We start from the raw sequence: 19,809 nt of genomic DNA, 5'->3' as shown, positions 1-19,809 counted from the left end.
CCTGCCGGAAGCGGCCACGCCCCTGCCGGAAGGAGCCACGCCCCTGCCGGAAGCGGAAGCGGCCGCGGAGGGGCGGTGGGGCAGCCGGGCCGGCGGGGCAGCCATGGGGCGCGGTGGCGGCACCTTCGAGCGGCTCCTCGGTACCGGCTGCGGCCTCCCCTTCCCCTCCCCTCCCCTTCCCTTCCCCTCGGCGCGGGGCGGGGGCCGGGCGGCTGCCGGGCGCAGCGCGGCCGGGTCTCGGGGCCGCCTGGGCGGGTGGTGCCTGGCCCGGGCCCGCGGGAGCCGGTGCAGCGGGTCCGGGGGTACCGAGCGGCCCGGGGCGGCTGCCGGGGAAGAGCGAACGCAGCGGCGGGACGGGCAGAACCGCGTCCAGCGGCCTCACGGTCCGTTCCTTGCAGACAAAGCCACGAGCCAGCTGCTGCTGGAGACCGACTGGGAGTCCATCCTGCAGATCTGCGACATGATCCGCCAGGGAGACACGCAGTGAGCGCCGGGGGGCCGGGTGCTGGGGCGCGGCTGCGCGACACCCCCAGTGACGCACGAGCTGCGGGCCTTTGTGCCTCCGGGGAGCGGGGGCAGGCCGGGCAGCGGGGGCAGGCCGGGCAGCGGGGGCAGCGGGGCAGGCCGGGCAGCGGGGGCAGGCCGGGCAGCGGGGGGCAGGCCGGGCAGCGGGGGGCAGGCCGGGCAGCGGGGGGCAGGCCGGGCAGCGGGGGCAGGCCGGGCAGCGGGGCAGGCCGGGCAGCGGGGGGCAGGCCGGGCAGCGGGGGGCAGGCCGGGCAGCGGGGGGCAGGCCGGGCAGCGGGGGGCAGGCCGGGGAGGGGGGGCAGGCCGGGGAGGGGGGGCAGGCCGGGCAGCGGGGGCACCCTGGGCCCCGCTGTCGGGGAGGGGCGAGCAGGGTCCCAGCAGCGTGTGGAATCTCCCCTCGCATCCTCTGTTACCTCAGCTCATGTGCTCTCCTTTCTCACCCAGAGCAAAATACGCTGTCAATGCTATCAAGAAGAAAGTCAACGACAAGAATCCCCACGTGGCTCTCTATGCGCTGGAGGTAACGGCCCAAACCGCGAGCGCTGCTGGGCTGGGTTGCAGGCCGGGAACTGCCGGTCCCTTCCCAGCCGTGCCATCTGCGCCACGTCCCCTGCCCCGCCTGGGGCCGCGCCGGGAGTTTGCCCGATCGGCGGGGAGTTTTGTGACTGATCGGCAGCCCGCAGTTTTTGTTCTTGAATTCCACCTCAGCGTTAGGAACAGACACAGCTGGAACACACTGTCCCTGCATAGCAGAGGTACAAAGGCCACCGAGCCGTCGCTGTGTCACTTGCCCTTAGCCTGGCAGTGTCCACTTCTCAGGCTTCACTGGCGCTGCCCTAACAAGACTCGTGGCTGGTGTGCCCATCTCGCGGTGCTGCTGCAGGGACCTGTGACGTGTGCTGGGACCCGTCGTGAGCCACAGAGGACAAAAGCCATGGGCTGATATTGTCCTTTGCCCTTGCAGGTTATGGAGTCAGTGGTTAAAAACTGTGGCCAAACCGTCCATGACGAGGTGGCCAATAAACAGACTATGGAGGAACTGAAGGAAATACTCAAGGTAAATATCTCTGATTTTATTGTTGTTCTTGACTGAGCTTGTAGCAGAAGCCGCAGCAGCAGCAAACGTACGCATCCTCTCTTTCATTCCATTTGTATGCGGAACAGAAGGGATACAGGGAATGTGTTTCAGAAAAGAGCAAACTGTGTTGTGTGATGTGAAGGGTGAGTGCAGGGAACTCGGGAGTGCCTGCTGGGGGGAGGAGTGTTGTGACAGCGAAGGTGACGTTCGCCCGTGCTGTGAACTGGGGAGGGACACGCTGCAAAGGCCCAGATGGTTTCCTGTGTGTGACGCTTTGCTTGGCTGGAGCCAGCAAAGGAAAACAGGTGACGGTCCAGAGCTGGGCAGCGGTGAGGTGAGTCCTGCCTGTGGTACCGCGTGAGGCATGCGGGGAGGTCAAAACGAGCAGAAGCTTCCTCTTTATTTTGGCCATTTCACTGGCCTGTGGAACTGTTTGAGGAGCTTTGCAGGACTGCCAGGCCGTTGTCACAAGCTCTGTCACTTGCCAGTTTGATATAACGTGATGTCTCGGGAGCTCCGTATGTTCTCCGGCTGGAGACTTCCACAAGTGAAGTGAAAATGAGAACCTGTCTCTCCAGCTCTCGGCCCCAGACGGCAACGCCCAGGCAGCAGGTGCCCAGATGACCCAGATACTTGGTGTGAGCTGTGTGTGAGCCGTCGCAGGGCGGCTCTGCTGTCACCCTCCTGCCAGGGCTGACTCAGCCTCTGTGTGGGATCTGCTGACACACGGCCGCGAGCGAGCAGGTGTCACAGCGCGGTCACTCAGCGCTGAGGAGATCAGGCGAGAACAGAGCGGGACATTTTGTGGTTCTCTCCAGTCCTCATCTGCCTCGGTAGTTCCACAACTGCCGCAGACCCGCTGTCCTACACTTGCAACTTTGCTGCTTGTGAGTGTCCGGGGCTGATGAAAGGGCCGTAGTTCTGAGGAGGCTCAGGGCTATGACGTTTGTGGAATGCAGGATTTTGCCAAGTCTTGTAGAAGTTTGGAGCTGCAGGAATTGTCAGGAAGTCGCCCTGTGGCTGAGCTCTCTGAAACAGGAGCTTGGTGACGCTGCTGCGCGTCTGGGCAATTTCTGCAGCAGCCGGTCATGCGAGTGCGCGGGTCAGCTGGTGACAGAGCTGCTCGGGGCTGCCTGGGACAGGAGCAGCCTGGCCAGGTTCCCTCCAGCTCCTCAACCTGCGAGACGGGCATCCCGGCTTCCAGAGGGCAGGCAGCCCGGCTGTCCTCACCGTGCCGCACCCTGCGGTGGCTTTGGCTGCTCCTGGGCAGGAGTCTGGGGCCGGGGCCGCTGACGGCCGGGGCCGGGGGTGCTGACGGCCGGGGCCGCTGACGGCCGGGGCTGGGGGTGCTGACGGCTGGGGCCGGGGGTGCTGACGGCCGGCACCAGCCCCGCCAGGCCCTCTGCTGCGAGCTGCGCGGCCTGTCACCTGTGCGGGGGGACGGGGCTGCGTCGCTGTGGGTCCTGCAGTTTTCCGGGTGCAGGACGAGGCGCTCGTGTGAGGTGTCGAGCAGCCCGTGGTCATGCCTGCGCCAGCCTCTGTGGGAAGTTTCTCAAAGCAGCGTAACCGCAGCCTTCCCAGGTCAATCCCCACTCTCTAGAGGATGTTTCCTTGCTCGTGCTGTGGGTGCAGCGGGGAAGCCGAAGGAGCACACGGTCCTTGCTCTGGACTGCCCCATTGCCGCTTTCTGGCAGCTCTTACCTCGTACAACTGCTCTGAAGCCTCTTTCTGTGGACAGTGTTTCTGGCTCTCTCCTGGGGATTCACACCAGCCTTTGGGCTCCAGGGTCTTTTCTTCAGATTGTTTTTTTTCTCCTCCCTTTCTGCGCAGCGGCAAGTGGAGACGAGTGTGCGCAGCAAGATCCTGTACCTCATCCAGGCCTGGGCTCACGCCTTCCGCAACGAGCCCAAGTACAAGGTGGTGCAGGACACCTACCAGATAATGAAGGTCGAAGGTGAGGACCGCGGGCGGAGGGGGGCGGACAAGTGGCCAAGCAGCTCTGGAGGAGGATTGGCTGTCAGGTCCTGCCTGGTGTCAGCCAAATCTAAACACGCAATACCGAGCTCTTCCTTGGTGTTAGTTGTGACGCGTCACAGGCAGGGCCGAGCTGAGCTGGGCCTGTTGCATGGCTGGCACGGGGTGTCGGCACCACGGCCTCCCCGCGCACAGGAGCCCCTTCCCATGGGACTCTCGCTTCTCCCGCAGGGCACGTGTTCCCGGAGTTCAAGGAGAGCGATGCCATGTTCGCTGCGGAAAGGGTGAGCTCTGCTGCGGGAGGCGGCGCTGCGGGACACACCGCACTCTCCTGTCCCGTCCTGCTAACATTCTCCACTCCGTGCAGATCAGAGGCCTCGCTGGGCGCGTGACGCTCCAGCTGTCACACAGGCCGTTTCTGGGGTCACGTACGGCAGTTCAGCCTAAAACTGCCAGAGGGAGGGGAGACGTGACCAGGACAGGGAGTGAGTCTTGTCCCCGCCTGGGTGGCCTTCCAGCAGCACGGCAGTCTGCACCGGGCCACAGGGCGCTGCTGAAGCCATTGCTGTGCACACACGTTCCTAGAAAACCTCTTGCTGACTGGGAAAGCGTTACAGTGTCTGGTGACATGAGAGGAGGTCACGTGCAGGGGTCGATATTTCCTGTTGAGCTGCAAACACTTCCAGTCCCCCGCTCAGAAGCGCACCTTGGTCAGCCCAGCAGCTCCGGAAGGCTCCATGAGTCGTCCTCCCTGGGGCCGCCTTCCCCTCCTCACACAACTTTCCTTATCCCAACAGGCTCCCGACTGGGTGGACGCTGAGGAGTGTCACAGGTGCCGGGTGCAGTTTGGTGTCGTGACGCGGAAGGTGGGTGCTGCTCCTGCCCCTCGAGGTCCCCGTCCCGCGCAGCCCCAGGGCTCGCGAGGTTCCCTGCGCCCACGTGTGAGCGTGTCAGGGCTGGGCCGCGGGCCCTGGGCACAGGCAGGGAAGTGCCAGGGGCGTCTGAGTGATGTTTCCAGTGGTGAAGCAGCATCTGATGCGCTGATGTCTCCATTCTTTGCAGCATCACTGCAGGGCCTGCGGGCAGATCTTCTGTGGCAAATGCTCCTCCAAGTATTCCACCATCCCCAAGTTCGGGATTGAGAAGGAAGTGCGAGTCTGCGAGCCCTGTTACGAGCATCTCAACAAGTCAGTGCCCTTTGTGGTGTTTCTTTGCTTGTGACAGCTAGAACGGAGACGGGCCACCTAGTGTGGAGCCACCTTCCTGCAGGGCAGAGCCAGGGTTCCCCAGCTGCGTGGGCGGGCTGGGCTCCTCTCCTGGGAACAGTTATGGCTGTAGTCTTGTGCAGAGCTGGGGTCCCAGCGCAGAGGAAGGAGCGTTAATTCTGCTCTGTTGCCTCTTTCTGACTGCAGGAAAGCTGAGGGTAAATCTGCCGCCACCTCTGAGCTGCCCCCCGAGTACCTGACCAGCCCCCTGTCACAGCAGTCCCAGGTGAGCGCCGCCCCGTGCTGCGCCGGTGACCCTGCCCTGCGCCTCGGTCCCTCCACTGAGCTCCTCTCACCCGCCGCTTGCAGCTGCCCCCCAAGCGTGATGAGACGGCTCTGCAGGAGGAGGAGGAGCTGCAGCTGGCCATCGCCTTGTCTCAGTCTGAGGCTGAGGAGAAGGAGAGAATGGTTCGTGCCCTGCTTGGCGTTGGGGAGCGGTTGTTGCCGTACAGTCCAGATGTGCTGGGCACCTCCTGGCTGCGTGGTGACAGATCTCCAGGCGTGTCCTGGCGTGAGCGAGTTGCGGGGCCCGCGGGACGAGGGGGTGGACGTGGAGCCAGGCAGGAGCTGTGCGGCAGCCCCGGGCACGCCGGCCTGCAGCAGCGGGACCAGGCGTGGGGCCGGCTCTGCCGGCTGTGCCTGCTGTCACCAGGAACTCGCCCACCCCGGTGTGCCCTGTGTGGTGCTGACTGGGTGACCTGAGCCGTCTGGACAGTCCCTGAGTTGACTGGTTTTTCTCATTCGCAGAGGCAGAAAACCACCTACTCCATGTACCCGAAGGCCGAGCCCACGCCCGTCACCTCGTCAGCGCCCCCGGTCAGCACGCTCTACTCCCCGCCCGTGGTAGGTCCCTGGGAGCCCCTGATGGTGCAGTGAGGGACTCGGGCTGCCCCGTGCAGCCTTCCCAGGCCGAGTGGGATTGAATCCCTGTTCTGAGAGAAGAGGTTTGCCCCGTTCAGGCTCTTGCCCTCCCACAGCGCTGCTGCGTTTGCAGCTGGCAGTCAGGTGCCTCTGCTGCCCGCAGCAGCTGCCGCGGCTCTGCCGAACGCGGTGGCCGTCACCAGTCAGTCTCCTGGTGTGCAGCACTGGGGGTTGTGCGTGGCCAAGGCTGAGCGGGACACAGGCGCGGGAGCTGCGGAGCTCTGGTTTCTCTGAACTGGATCGATCTCTGTCTTGTTCCAGAACTCCTCTGCTCCCTTGGCTGAGGACATTGACCCGGAGGTGAGGACCCAGGGATCCAGGCCTTGCTAGTCCCAGGCGCAGGCTCAGTCCCAGCGGGGCTGTGGGGCTCATCTGCCTTCTCTTGCAGCTGGCTCGGTACCTGAACCGCAACTACTGGGAGAAGAAACAAGAGGAGGTTCGCAAGAGCCCCACACCGTCAGCACCCCTGTCCCTCACCGAGCCTGCCGCGCAGCCGGGGGAAGCCCACCCCCCCCCGCTGGGGGTTGTTGAGGTAAGGGGGGGCCTGGACCCATCTCCGGCAGCTTCTGGGGGCGAGGAGCACCCGCCTCCTTCCCTCAGCCCACCATGCAGCGCCGCGGGTTTGCTGCTGGCTCGGCAGGGAGGGCTGGGGCTGAGCGGCTGCCCGTCCCTCAGCAGCAGTACCAGAACGGCGAGTCTGAGGAGAACCACGAGCAGTTCCTGAAGGCGCTGCAGAACGCGGTCACCACCTTCGTCAACCGCATGAAGAGCAACCACATGCGGGGCCGCAGCATCACCAACGACTCGGCCGTGTTGTCCCTCTTCCAGTCCATCAACAACATGCACCCACAGCTGCTGGAGCTGCTCAACCAGCTGGATGAGCGCAGGCGTACGTGGAGCTGCCCGGCGGGGCTGCAGGACGGTGTCCCTGGAGAGCAGGGGCTGCGGGGCGGTGTCCACAGGACGGTGTCCTGGGGGGAGCGGGGGCTGCCCCAAGTGCTGGGGTTCGGCATTCCCTGGCACAGCCAGCGCGGCGTGCAGGGGCGGTCGGTGCGCAGGGCTGGTCCGAGGGCTCCGCCCCGAGGGGTCCCTGAGGCCGTCTCTCCCCTCCCCAGTGTACTACGAGGGTCTGCAGGACAAACTGGCCCAGATCCGGGATGCGCGTGGGGCTCTGAACGCGCTGCGGGAGGAGCACCGGGAGAAGCTGCGCCGCGCGGCGGAGGAGGCAGAGCGCCAGCGCCAGATCCAGCTGGCCCAGAAGCTGGAGATCATGAGGCAGAAGAAGCAGGTGAGGCAGGGAAGCATCGCGAGGGTCCCCAGGGCTGCGTGAGCCAGCCCACGGCGGGAGGGGACGCTGCGGGGTCCTGGCTCTGGCCATCACGGCCCTGTTCCCACAGGAGTATCTGGAGATGCAGCGGCAGTTGGCCATCCAGCGGCTGCAGGAGCAGGAGAAGGAGAGGCAGCTGCGCCTGGAGCAGCAGAAGCAAACCATCCAGATGAGAGCCCAGATGCCGGCCTTCTCCCTGCCCTACGCGCAGGTACGGCTGTTGGCCAGAGCCCCTCCTGCCCGGCCCAGGGGACGTGGCCTAAAGCTGCGTTTTGTTCCCCAGCAGCTCCAGGCCATGCCCGCAACTAGCGGGGTGATCTACCAGCCCTCTGGGCCCACCAGCTTCCCCAGCACCTTCAGCCCGGCCGGCTCAGTCGAGGGCTCTCCCATGCACGGCGTGTACATGAACCAGGCGGCGCAGGGGGGCTCGGGGCCGTACAGCGCAATGCCCGTCGCAGGGACAGGTACGGCGGGCAGCTGGTCCTGCGTGGTGGGGGCTGAGCGTAGGGCAGGTGCTTCAGTCTCTGCCTCCCCCCAGATCCCAGCATGGTGAACGCCTACATGTACCAGCCGGGCGCGGGCAGCGGGCAGGCGGCTCCGCAGGGGGCAGCGGTGCCCACCACCACCCCCGCCTACTCCTCCTACCAGCCCACAGCAACGCAGGGCTACCAGGCAAGTGCGGTGGCCTGCCACACTGTCACAGTGGCGCATGGCATTCTGCAGGGCCAGGACATTCTGTGGGGTGGGTGCAACTTGCCCCGGCTCAGGGACGGGGCCCCTGGGCGGGAGTGAGGGCTGGTTGGCCCCAGATCTCTGGGTCTGCCGCTGCTGTCGCTGGGAGCGCGCTGGGGCCACAGCCGGGTTTGGGCTTCCCAGGGGTGCGGAGGGAGAACTCCTGGTTCCAGGGGAGCAGGGAGGGCGGTGCAGGTCCTGGGGTGCTGGTTTGAGACGTGCTGTGGCTGCGCTCGCCGTCTCACCAGCCTCTCCTCTGCAGAGCGCGGCCTCACAGTCGCAGAGCATCCCCGCCATCTCGCAGGCCCCCCAGGCGGGCACCATGGGCTACATGGGCAGCCAGTCAGTCTCCATGGGCTACCAGCCCTACGGCATGCAGGTGAGGGCACGGGGGACGAGCTGCGGGGGCACGTGCCCCTGGAGCCCCTCGGGCCTGCGGTGCCGCTGGTGGGAAGGTGGGAGGCTGCGGGTTCCCCCGCCCCGGGGCGCTGCCGCCCCCGGCGCCTGACCCGCCGCTCCGCAGGGCCTGCTGTCCGCGCTGCCGGGGCAGGACGCGGCGCTGAGCAGCCTCCCCCCGCAGCCCTACCTGCCCGGGCAGCAGCCGCTCTACCAGCAGGTGAGTGCTGGGGGTCCCGGGGCCGGGGTCCAGGGGTGCGCTCGCTAACGGCCCCGCCTCCTCCCTTGCAGATGGCACCCGCGGGGGGCGCCCCCCAGCAGCCGCAGCCGCAGCCGGCGCCCGCGCAGCCGCCGCAGGGCAGCGGGGAAGCGCAGCTCATCTCCTTCGACTGACCGCCGGGGTCCCGTTAACACTAACTGCACCGCCCCGCCCTGCTGCCCCCGTCCCTGCCCGGGGGCGTGGGACCAAGCGCCCGGCCGGGGGGCGGCCCTGCACCTCCGGGCCGCTTCCCCGGGCCCCCCGGCCCGGGCAGGACCCGCCCGGTTCGCCCCGTCCCGCCCCGGTCCCAGCTGCTCCTCCCCCCCGGCCCCGCCGCTCCCTGCCCGCCCGCTGCGGGGGACACCGAGTGCGATCGGTGACAATAAAATGTTCTGAACGAGCAGCCGGTGTCTGAGCAGGGAACGGGCCGTGGCCGGTGTGCGGAACGGGAGCGCTCGGGGCGCGCCGTGTACCGGGGCCAGCGAGTCCCGGCGGACCCAGCGGCTAGAGCGCCGCCTCCTCCCGCCCCACCATCGAGGCGAGGCGCCGGGCCTAGAGCGGCTGGCGCGGCGCGGGGGCCGCCGGAACCATCGAGCGCGGGGCAGAGCGCCGCCGTGTCCTCTGCGGCCGCCATGCTGCCCGCCGCCCGCGCGTTGCCGCGCCTGCCGCGCCGCCCGCCGCCCGCCTGGCGCTGCGGGCCCGCCCGGCCGCTCGGCACGGCCCGCGAGCGGCGCTCCGAGGCGCTGGCCGGGGCGCCGCTGGACACGGCCGCCAAGGAGTACTCGCCCAAGGTGCGGCAGCTGGTGCGGGACATCGCGGGGCTGACGCTGCTGGAGGTGGCCGACCTCAACGCGCTGCTCAAGGTGGGTGGCGGGGCGGCCCGGCCCGGCTCCCCGGGGTCGGCCCGGCTCCCCGAGGTCCGGCCCGGCTCCCCGGGGTCGGCCCGGCTCCCCGGGGTCCGGCCCGGCTCCCCGGGGTCGGCCCGGCTCCCCGAGGTCCGGCCCGGCTCCCCGGGGTCGGCCCGGCTCCCCGGGGTCCGGCCCGGCTCCCCGAGGTCCGGCCCGGCTCCCCGGGGTCGGCCCGGCTCCCCGGGGTCCGGCCCGGCTCCCCGAGGTCCGGCCCGGCTCCCCGGGGTCCGGCCCGGCTCCCCGGGGTCCGGCCCGGCTCCCCGAGGTCCGGCCCGGCTCCCCGGGGTCGGCCCGGCTCCCCGAGGTCCGGCCCGGCTCCCCGGGGTCGGCCCGGCCCGCGTGCGCCGCCTCACCGGCCGCCGCGGCCGCTGCTCTTCCCGCAGGAGACGCTGAAGATCCCGGACGTGGCGGTGGTGCCGGCGGCCGCCTCCCTGCAGCCCTCCCCGGCGGCTCCGCAGGTACCGGGAGCGGCGGGCGGGGGTCGGGAGCGGGGCCGGGGCCCTGGGGGCCTCACCGAGCTCTGGCTGCTCGCAGGAGGAGGAGGAGCTCCCGCTCAAGAAGGAGAAAACGCATTTCACCGTGCGGCTGACGGAGCTGAAACCCGCGGACAAGGTGAAGCTGATCAAGGAGGTGAAGAACTTCGTGCCGGGAGTGAACCTGGTGCAGGTGAGCGGGGCTGCCCGGGGACCCAGCGGGGTCTGCGGGACGGCGCCAGCGGTCCCGAGGGAGCCGGGATCCCGGTGCTCGGGCCAGCGCTCCCCGTGCCGCCCGGCACAGCGCGCGGAGCGGGCGGCGCCTGCGGCTGCTGCGCGTTTTCTGGAGAGGGCTGTTCCCTTCCCGCTCTGCTGCAGCAAAGCAGCTCAGCCCTGGCAGCGGCGATGGGGTGAAGGAGGAGGCTCAGAACAAAGACCTGAGGGTCCTCTGTGCCAGTCTCACTGTCTCTGGGTCTAAGAGCTGCTGTGAGCTGTCCCGGAGAACTCGGGAGCAGCCAGAACTCCTCGTTACAGCTGTATTTGGCTTGCCTTCCCCTAAAGTTTTTTGCTTTTTCAAGGTGTGTGGACCTTAGATGAGTTTCTATATGAGGTTTCTCTACATGTCTTTCAGTCCATGCTTCCAGTGCTTTCCAGAGCTCCTCTTTTTGTAGGTGATGCTTTCTCCTTTGGGCCTTTCACAGTCCCGTGCAGTGTCTGAGCTCGTGCCCTTGAGCAATGCTGTAGGCTCACCACAAAGAGTGGGTGATACAGTGATACAGCTGCTGCTACAGAAGCATTTAATGTGCTTCGGTTCTCCGCTGGATGATGCTTTCATGTATTGGCGGTTATAGAAGCGCTTTCTGTTTATCCTATTGCAAGGAAGAAACGTTGAGCACTGTAAAATCTGCTCTTATTTGTAGCCTGGGATATCAGGATGATTTGCAGGAAATCTTCTGACCCATTCATATTGCTGTATTGCAAAGTGAACAGTTTGATAACAGAAACTCCGGTGGCAGAGATGCGAGTCTCCTCGACCCACTGGGACGATGAGCTGGGTACTCCGGCAGTTTGTCCGTTATCAGTCCCCAGCAAACATTAAAATACCACAGCCTATAACGGACTGATCAGCGAATAATTAAAATCTGTCTGCAGAAGTAAAGCTCGGTCAGTTTGGCTCGGCACGCGGAACCCGCCAGGCGCTGGTCACGGTTCCCGTGCGGTTACAGGTTGGCGAATGCAGGTTATTGCCGGTAAACTTGGTGAAGTGTGACTTACCTGACATTTTGGTTAAAATACACAAACACAAATCAAACCTCTACCAGAGGTTGGTTAGCTGATAGGTTTTTATTGGAAATTTGCCATCCAGTTAAGGGGTTTTCATAAGATTTGTAGGGAATATATTCTTGGCCCGTAAGGCTGTGAATTGTTTGGAAAAGCAGTTGTAGAAAAGCCTTTGGTCGTTGGGCGCTGGTGCGGCTGGAGCAGGACAGCGCTACAGGTGCAGCCCTGCTGGGACCGGCACGGCGGCAGCGCCAGCCGACCCGAGGCCGTTGGCAGCTCCGGAGCGTGTTGGGGCTGGGAACGCGGCTGTGCCGCGCGGGCCCTGCTCCCCGTCCTGCCGCCAGGGCCGGGCGCCCGTTCCCGTGCACCGGCCGCTCTGGAGCGCAGTTCAGCGCCAGCGAGCCGCGGTCTGCGGAACGTCAGCCCCGCGGGGCCGGCGGCGCCGGGGCGGCACGTCACCGCGAGGCGGCTCCGAGCGCGTCCCCAGCGCCTTGGACCAAGGCTGCACAGCGTGCGATGGGAGGAATTCACAGACACTCACTGAAAAGGGTCTCGCCGGGCTCCCGTGGATGTGCCGTCACTTGCAGTCAGGCTCGAGTGTCTTCTGGCACCATGTGCTGTTGTTCAAGTAAAAGTCGTGGGTTTTGGAGCGGTCAGTGAGTTTCCCCGGTCAGCTGTGCCGAGGTCCGGCTCTGCCAGGTCTGCCAGCCTGGGCGCCCGAGCCGCTTCACCGGTCTTGACCTTTGTCCCCCCGCAGGCCAAGAAGCTGGTGGAGTCCCTTCCGCAGGAGATCAAGGCGAACGCCTCCAAGGAGGAGGCAGAGAAGATCAAAGCGGCGCTGGAGGCGGCGGGAGGGACTGTGGTTCTGGAGTAGCGGCTCCGGCTCGGCGGGAGGGACTGGCGCGACGCAGCCGTCGCCGCTGCCGCCTGCCCGGGCACCGGCCGCTGCCGAGCCGGGTCCAGGCGCGTCCGAGCGCGAGGCGGCCCCTCGTCTGGTGGTGGGAGCGCTCTGCGGAAGCGATCCGGTGCAGGAATGCCGTACGGTTTGACGGAGCTGCTGTCTAGTTCTGGCGTCACAATGGACTCTTCATAAATGTCAAAAAATACCTGTAAAATGGTTAATGTCTCAGAATCAGCGCCCCCACTTGTCCTCTGGGCTCCTCCGCGGACCGCGGTGCCCGCGCTGCCTGTGGGTGCCGCTGCACGGGCCGGCCTGGCCTCCCGTTGGTTGTTCGCCGTTAACGGGCGAGGCGCGTTGCTCGGCGTGCGGAGCGGCCCCCGCGGCCCCGGGCCGGCGATCGGCAGCGCGGTACCGGGCGGGGCGGGGCCTGCGGGGGGCGGGGCCGGGCGGGGCGGGGCCGGCGCAGAGCGGCGCCCATGGCGGAGCGGCGCGTGTCGCGCTGGTACTTCGGCGGCCTCGCGTCGAGCGGCGCCGCCTGCTGCACCCACCCGCTGGACCTGCTGAAGGTGCGGCCGGGGCGGCTGCGGGGAAACGGGCACCGGCGGGGAACGGGCACCGGCGGGGGGAGCGGCTGCGGGGGACCGGGCATCGGCGGGGGGGACGGCGGCGGCGACCGGGAAATGACTGGGAGGACGGCCGTGGGACCGGGTCGGGGTGACGGGGACCGGCAGACGCTGTGCGGCAGCCGTGAGGGACCGGGGACCGGTTGTGGGGCCGGCTCTGATTGAGCGGCCAGCGGCTCTGGGGCAGCCGGTAACGGCGGTGCGGGGCAGGGGAACGGCTGCGAAGGGCGGCAGCGGGTGCCGGGGAACGGCCGGAGAGGACCGGGGAGCCGGTTCTGAGCGGCCGGGCTGCGGCTGTGAGGACCGAGAGCGCGGGGATGCGGCCCTGGGCTCGGGGAGGAGCCGGGGACGGGCGGGGGGAGCGCGGGGTGCCGGCCCGGGCGCTGCGGGGTGCGGGGGTCATGGAGGACACCCCGGGCAGCGCTGCCCGAGCGCCCGTGCCCGGCCCGGCGGTGGCTCCGGGGCCGCGGCCTTGGACACCGGCCCACTGGGCTCCGTGTCCTCGGGCCAAGATGTCAGCGAGGCGCTGCGGCCAGCCTGGCATCCCGCTCCCGCACAAAGAGCGCGGCGCGCAGCCCGGCGCGGCAGCGCCCGCGGACGGGGCGAGTGCCAGCGCCGCCCGGAGCCCCGTGTGCCGGCCGAGCCGCGGGCAGCCGGGCAGGCTGCGGGGGGGCGGCAGCGCCAGCCCGGGTCTGCCGGGCCGGTGGGCGAGGCTGGGGACAGGCAGCCCCCTCCCACCCCTCTGCGTGGGGACGAAGCGCCGGGCGCGGGCCCGGGGGACGCTGGCCCGGGCAGGGGGTGCTGTGTCCCCGGTGCTCGGCCCGTCGCCGGGCCCGGCTGGCCCTGCCTGCCCGGGGGAGGTGGCCGGCAGCCCGTGGGAGCTCGTGTGGGATGCCCTGGCAAGACGCTAAGCAGGGGAATTGGTCTGGCGCACGTCGCTGGTGTGTCTCTGTCCCTGAGCCAGCGTGACGGGTGTGACTTTCGGGCTGTGACCCGCGGACGCGCAGCCGCGTGCGCCCCGCAGCCGTGAGCAGCCAGGGCTCGTGCCTGACCGCTGAACACGGAGCCACCTTTGACCCGCGCTCCCCGGCAGCGGGGCTGGTGCCAGGTGCGGGGGAGCACGAGGGGCCTCGGGGCCCGGCAGGACAGGGGTCCAAGGGCACCTCACAGCACCTCTGGACCTTGGCCCCGGCGGGAGGCCCCAGCCGGCCTGAGGGGGCTGGTGCTTTGCCGGGACGCCTGGGCTGGCGCGGTGCAGCCGCTGGCCGCCCACGGGCCGCCTGCCGTGCGGCGGTGACCACAGCGCTGGCCAGCCCATCCCCTGCCCTCTCGCCTGCGGTTCCGCGGGCGGACAGGCAGCAGAGGCGCCAGGCGTGGCTCCGGTGTACCTGCCTGCGCCAGGCTGTCCAGCAGCTGCTTGCCCGGCTGCCCAGCACGCCACGAGCTCCGGTCCCTGGTGCCCGAAATGCGCCTGCCGGGGTCAAACGCAGGTTCCGTTCCCTGCAGCTGCCCGCGCGGGACAGAGGCTGCTCCCGGCGTCCTGCAGCGTGTCCCACGCTCCGGCCGCGCTGGGGCTTCTGTAATGGGAGCCGGGCCTGGCCGCCCGCCAGCGGCCCTTTGCTCTCTTTAATTTGATCTGCCGGGGCCTTTGACTGACACGTGATTTGCACAGAATGGGGCCAGGCGGGCGCACCCCGAACGTGCTCCGACACCGACCGGCACGGCTGCTCCGTCCCAGCCAGCCCGCGGTCCCGCGGCCGCTTCCTCCGGCCATGGCGGGAGGCGCTGGGCGGGCGGGGAGGGCAGCGCCCGCTGTGCCCGGGAGCTGTTCCGAGCGGGTGAGCAGGACTGTCCCGCTGCTGCGCTGCCTGCGGCTGGGGAGGAGGGGAAGTTACTGGAGGCCTCGCGCAGCAAGGGCACGGGGCAGCAGGAGGTCACGAATTCACCAGCCTCGGCACGGCCCCTCTGAGCAAACCCGCACCGGTGCTCGCTCACTCCTGTGCTGCCGGGGCTCTCAGCACGTTTCTCGGAGGAGCAGGCACCGCCGCTTCACCTTGGTGCGCGCTGTGGCCCCCGGGCCGGCGCCTCGGCACTCGTCCTGCTCCCGCAGCCTCCGCTGGGCTGGGCCGGTTTCATGGTGCCGCTTAGGTGAGCGGAGCCTGGAGCTATTGCTGTTTGCAGGAACCCTCCTGCGTGAGTGCTGGCTGGTCACCCGACGAGCACCCGGCACGGCCAGCGCTGCCCGGCGCTCTCCCGGTGCTGCCCGGTGCTGAGCGGGTGCGCTGACGCTGCCGGACTCTGCCCCAGGTCCACCTGCAGACGCAGCAGGAGGTGAAGATGCGGATGATGGGGATGGCGATGCATGTGATCCGCACTGACGGCTTCCTGGCTCTCTACAACGGGCTCAGCGCCTCGCTGTGCCGGCAGGTGAGTGCTGCCGTGCCCTGCCGGCCCCTGCTCCCCCCGGCCAGCACGGGGCTCCTGCGGCGCTGCCCCCCGTTGTGCAGCTGGGCTGGAGCTGACAAGCTGCCCGAGCCACGGGGCCGGGGCGGCAGCACCCAGCGGGACACAGCGGCTCATTGTCCCTCTCCTGCAGATGACGTATTCCTTGACTCGCTTTGGCATCTACGAGACCGCAAAGAACCGCTTGGACCAGGGCAGCAAGGGGCCTCCCCCCTTCTACCAGAAAGTGCTGCTGGGGGCAGTGGGAGGTGAGTGAGGGTCCCACAGCCCCGGGCTCCCACAGACTGGAGGAGCCCCCTGACCCCGGCTCTTCTTTGGCCGCAGGTTTCACCGGTGGGTTGGTGGGGACCCCGGCTGACATGGTGAACGTCAGGTCAGTCCTGCTTGTGTCCCGGTGCTGCTGCTGGGGGAGGCTCGTGGCTGGCACGCGGCAGCAGCTGGCGCGGTGGGACGGTCCCCGTGCTCCTGACCGGGCTGCCCGTGGGTAGCGGCCCCGTCCGTGGAGCTCTGTACCCCGAGGGACAGGGCTGTTCTGCCCCTCGGTGGCAGCCCCAGCCCCTCTCGAGGCCGCCGGGAGGTGTGTGGCTGGAGGCAGCTTTCTCGTCCCTTTGCGCACAGACGTCGTGACCCGTGTGCTGGGGCGCTGCCCGCGGCCGGAGCGGGGCCACGCGCGGCCCGGGTCCCCGGCGCCGGGGCCAGCGGCGCAGCGGCCCCGCTCGGCCCGCTCGGCCCGCTCAGCCCGCTCTCTGCCTTGCAGGATGCAGAACGACGTGAAGCAGCCGCCGGCCCAGCGGCGCAAGTGAGTGCGGGCGGGGGCAGAGAGGAGGGGTCGGGCCGTGCGGGGTCCGTGTGGCCGCGGGGGGGCAGCACTGCACCGGCACCGGGGCTGCACCGGGGCCGTACCAGGAGCACCGGGGCCGGGGCTGCGGCCCGGGGAGCTGCGGCTGCCCGGGGGGGCGGCGGGGGCGCTGGGGAAGCTCCGGCGCTGACGCCGTCCCCTCTCGCTCCTCGCAGCTATTCTCACGCCCTGGACGGCATGTACCGCGTCCTCCGGGAAGGTGAGGCCGTGCCAGCCGGGCAGGGCGAGCGCGCCCGGGCTGTCCTCGCTCACCGGGAGCGGACACGGGCGGCCGCGGAGCCGCGGGTCGGGCGGCGCCCGGCGCCTCTGAACGCTGTGGCGGGGCCGGCAGCCCGCGCGGCGGCCGGGGAAAGGGAGCCCCGCTGCCGGGAAAGGCCCGAGCGGGTGGAGCAGGCGGGAGGGACGGCGGGAGGAGGCGGCGCCGCTCTCGGGACTCCCCGTGCCCGCAGCCCGCGTGCTGCCGCGCGTCTCAGGCGCTGGTGTGTGAGGGGCTGGGACACGGACCGGGGGCTCATGGGGGACGGGAGGGTGAGCGGCGTCCAGGACTGTGCAGCTCCCAATCTGTCTGTCCACAGAGGGCCTGAAGAAACTCTTCTCAGGAGCTACGATGGCGTCCAGCCGAGGGGCCCTGGTCACCATAGGGCAGGTAGGACAGCGGTGCAGGGCAGCAGGTGACGGGGCAGTCCCCGGCGAGGAGAGGGGACGTGTCACTAATATGCCATGTGTCCACAGGTCTCCTGTTATGACCAGACCAAGCAGCTGCTTCTGGCGACTGGGATCCTGTCAGACAACATCCTCACGCACTTCCTGGCCAGCGTCATCGCTGTGAGCCGGGCTGGGTGCGGGAGGCAGGGCCGGCACAGCGGCTGCGGTGGGGCTCGGGGCCCTCTGGGCACCATGGCGGTCCTGGCGCCCAGGGCTCCTCGAGCCGCCGCCGCTGACCCGGCTGCCTCTCCCCAGGGCGGATGCGCCACATTCCTGTGCCAGCCCCTGGACGTGCTCAAGACGCGCCTCATGAACTCCCAGGGCGAGTACCAAGTGAGCGGTCCCCCCCTCCCGCCCCCTTTGCGCGCCGGCCCTGCCTCCCGGCGCCTCCTCATCTCTCCCTGTCGCTCTAGGGTGTCACCCACTGTGCCATAGAGACTGCCAAGCTTGGGCCCCTCGCCTTCTACAAGGTACCCAGCAGGGGACATTTGGGATGGGCTGGTGGGGGGCAGCGGGGGTCCTGGGCTGGGAGCAGAGCTGGTGTCCAGGCCGGTTCCAGGCAGGAGGCCCCGGCTGCGCTGCCTGTGCTGCGGCTGCTGCCGCGTCAGTCTCGACTGCCCGTCCCCGCGGCGCTGCGCCCGGGCCCAGCTCGCCCGCCGGCTCCCACGCGGCCTGCGGGTCTGGGCAGCGCGGCCCCAGCACTCGGTCGGAGCTGCCGGGCAGACACCGGGCAGCTCTGGGGCCCTACGCGCCCAGGCTTGGTGCAACCACCCCGAGTTCGGTCTCACTCCCGGGATGGCCCCGGAAAAGAGGTTTCGCACCTGAGGTCTCTGCCAGATTCTGCCAGTCAGGCATTTTCCCTGTTACAGCCTGTCCGCTCGTGCTCTCCAGGCAGTCCAGCGCCCTTCCGAGCCGGGGCTGCGGGATCTGACCCGGGCTTCTCCTGAGACTCTGCCTACGTGGTGGTGATGGCAGCGCTGCTGTGTTTGCGGGCAGAGGGGTTGATGCATGATGCTGAGATCTGTGTGCGCTGCGCTGGCTGCGGTGCCTCCGCACCGCTCCGCAGCCTCTGCCTGCACCGAGGCCCCGGCTCCCGCAGCTCGTGCCGCATGCCCGGCCAGACCCCCCCGCGCTTGCCGGCCCCGGGGTCGGGCTCCCGGCACCCTCGGCCCTGACGGGGAAGCCCAAGGCCAGGCACGCGCTGATCCCTTCTCTCGCTGCCTCTTCCAGGGCTTCGTTCCTGCTGCCATCCGGCTCGTTCCTCACACTGTCCTCACCTTTATCTTCCTGGAACAGCTGCGCAAACATTTTGGGATGAAAGTGATCACCTGAGTAGGAGGGACAGGACCCCACCTTGCCCCGGGGGGTGAGCGTGCGGGTCACCGCTGAGACCCCAGAACCCTTCTGCTGTCTGGGGCCAGCACCGTTCCCCCGTCCCCACTCCTGTGCCTTGCCAGTGCCTGTGACCAACCAGTCCCAGACTCTCCTTTCCTCTCTCACCTCGGTTCTCAGCATCTGTTACCTCTGGGATATTCTTGGACCTCTTGTTCCCCCTGCACCGTTTGTTTGGGGTTTTTCTGCTGTTTTCCACTGCCCTTCTGGCCGCGAGTCCTGCCCCAGGCTCCCTCAGCCCTGTCCCGGGGAGGGGGACCCGTCTGGCCCCGCGGGGCTGGGGTGGTGTCCGTGCTGTGGCGGGGCTGTGCCGGGCCGCAGGGGAGACACCGGCTCAGCCCTGGAGCCCTTAGTGCCCCTGGCCCCACGCTCCTCCGCTGGGTCCCTGTTCTGCTTCCCGACCCCCAGCCACCCCCTGCTTCCACGTGCCAAACCTCCCCCGCGCCCGCTGGCTGCTGGGCTCTTCAGGGATTGTGCCTCGTACCAATGACAGAGCAGGGACCCTGGGGGTGATGGCAGCGGCCCGGCAGGGCCCCCACCTGCCCCCGGCCCTGCTCCCTCGCCCGCAGGGCGCTGACCCTCCCCAGCCCCGGGGGAGCATCCATCCAGCATCGCCCTGGGCCCCCCCAGCCCCGTCTGCCCGCCGGCCCCCTCGCCCTGCCCACAGGGGCTGCGGCACCAGCCCCTCTCCGTGTGCGCCCCTGCGTGTGGTGGCTCCGAGGGATCAAAGAACTGGAATATCTGTGACCTTAATATACATTAAACAGTGGAACAAGCACAGGGCCTGGTGTCCTGCTCGGGTGGGGGAGGCCGTGCCCCTCCCGCTGGGGGCTCAGGCTTGGAGCTGAGCTCCCCAGGAGAACCAGGCTCGTGCCCCTCGGCATCGCCCCGAGCAGGGCCCTGCCCGCCTGTCGGTGCCCCAGCCGGCCCGGGGGGGTGCGAGTGCCCGGGCTGCCCGTGTCCCGGGCCAGCGCGGCGCTGGCGGTGCCCGGGCTCAGAGGAGCGGGCCGGGCTGTGCCGGGCGCCTGCTGGCGCTGCCCCGGCGCGGGAGCTGCCTGCGGGATGTGGCACTAATTGGGCTCCAGCGGGCGGAACGGAGCCAGCCTGCAAGAGCAGAGAAGTGAAAGCTCGTCACCTTAACGAAGTCTAATGATGCTGGCTGGCACTGCTGCCTTGTTCCTGTGCCTGGATCTGTGTGAGAGCTGTGGGCAGGTGAGCATGAGGCGAGCTGAGCCCTCTTTTCTCGTGAGGGGCTGGGGGCTGCCCGGGCTGTGGTGCCTTGTGCCTTCGGTCACCTCAGCACCACTTCCAGGGTGACGGGTGCTGCTCTGCGCCCGCACCAAAGGCCAGTGCAGAGCCGCAGGACACTGTCCTGGCCAGCGGCAGAGACGTTCCAGCCCAGCCGTGGTCCTGCGGGCTGTCCCAGCCCCATGCTCCCACCGCTCGCACACCCTCTTCCCACATCGCCCACGGCAGCTGAGCGGTGCCGCGGCCGCCCCAGCAGGACAGCGTGTGCCAGACGCAGCCTGGAGCACGGCGCTGGCAGCTCCGCGGCGCGGGAGCGCCTCCCATCCTGAGCATCGCGCACCGAGGGGCCTCGGCCCTGTCGGCAGCGCGCGGCAGCTGTGTTTGCGCTCGCCCCGCAGGTCTCGCCCTGCCCAGGCCTCTGCCCACCCCAGCAGTCACCCCGCAGCCTGCACAGGGCTGGGGCTGCTGATGCCCCCCCC

The 19,809-nt window shown here is 68.8% G+C and overlaps 3 protein-coding genes across 6 annotated transcripts; all 3 read left to right on the top strand.

The window, feature by feature from the left end:
• Positions 1-10: 10 nt before the first annotated feature.
• HGS (hepatocyte growth factor-regulated tyrosine kinase substrate) lies at positions 11-8,976 on the top strand. 3 transcript variants are annotated; one of them, XM_082067289.1, is made up of 21 exons: positions 11-140; positions 399-483; positions 970-1,045; positions 1,490-1,582; positions 3,434-3,557; positions 3,809-3,861; positions 4,375-4,443; positions 4,640-4,764; positions 4,990-5,068; positions 5,152-5,250; positions 5,590-5,685; positions 6,025-6,063; positions 6,152-6,295; positions 6,439-6,652; positions 6,879-7,051; positions 7,161-7,301; positions 7,377-7,554; positions 7,629-7,762; positions 8,085-8,201; positions 8,346-8,438; positions 8,510-8,976. In XM_082067289.1, exons 1-21 carry the CDS (start codon positions 104-106, stop codon positions 8,609-8,611), a joined length of 2,271 nt encoding a protein of 756 aa, XP_081923415.1. In that variant the 5' UTR covers positions 11-103; the 3' UTR covers positions 8,612-8,976. The 3 variants fall into 3 exon arrangements, with proteins under 3 accessions (XP_081923415.1, XP_081923414.1, XP_081923416.1); XM_082067288.1 differs by having other exon boundaries at positions 7,374-7,554; XM_082067290.1 differs by lacking the exon at positions 8,346-8,438 and having other exon boundaries at positions 7,374-7,554.
• A 118-nt stretch (positions 8,977-9,094) lies between these two features.
• MRPL12 (mitochondrial ribosomal protein L12) lies at positions 9,095-12,245 on the top strand. Its single transcript, XM_082067291.1, has 4 exons — positions 9,095-9,340; positions 9,769-9,843; positions 9,920-10,051; positions 11,897-12,245. Exons 1-4 carry the CDS (start codon positions 9,110-9,112, stop codon positions 12,011-12,013), a joined length of 555 nt encoding a protein of 184 aa, XP_081923417.1. The 5' UTR covers positions 9,095-9,109; the 3' UTR covers positions 12,014-12,245.
• A 249-nt stretch (positions 12,246-12,494) lies between these two features.
• SLC25A10 (solute carrier family 25 member 10) lies at positions 12,495-18,857 on the top strand. Of its 2 annotated transcripts, none has more exons than XM_082067057.1 (11): positions 12,495-12,606; positions 14,971-15,090; positions 15,260-15,374; positions 15,451-15,499; positions 15,884-15,925; positions 16,141-16,184; positions 16,561-16,631; positions 16,718-16,810; positions 16,946-17,023; positions 17,104-17,160; positions 17,921-18,857. In XM_082067057.1, exons 1-11 carry the CDS (start codon positions 12,517-12,519, stop codon positions 18,020-18,022), a joined length of 861 nt encoding a protein of 286 aa, XP_081923183.1. In that variant the 5' UTR covers positions 12,495-12,516; the 3' UTR covers positions 18,023-18,857. The 2 variants fall into 2 exon arrangements, with proteins under 2 accessions (XP_081923183.1, XP_081923184.1); XM_082067058.1 differs by lacking the exon at positions 17,921-18,857 and adding an exon at positions 17,560-17,906.
• The last annotated feature ends 952 nt before the right edge of the window (positions 18,858-19,809 follow it).

The sequence above is a fragment of the Streptopelia decaocto genome (assembly GCF_964273445.1).
Source record: "Streptopelia decaocto genome assembly, chromosome: 16".
In the NCBI taxonomy this organism is placed as follows: Eukaryota; Metazoa; Chordata; class Aves; order Columbiformes; family Columbidae; genus Streptopelia; species Streptopelia decaocto.
The sequence above is the reverse complement of the archived record's forward strand: the minus strand, read 5'-3'. Positions and strand labels throughout refer to the sequence as shown.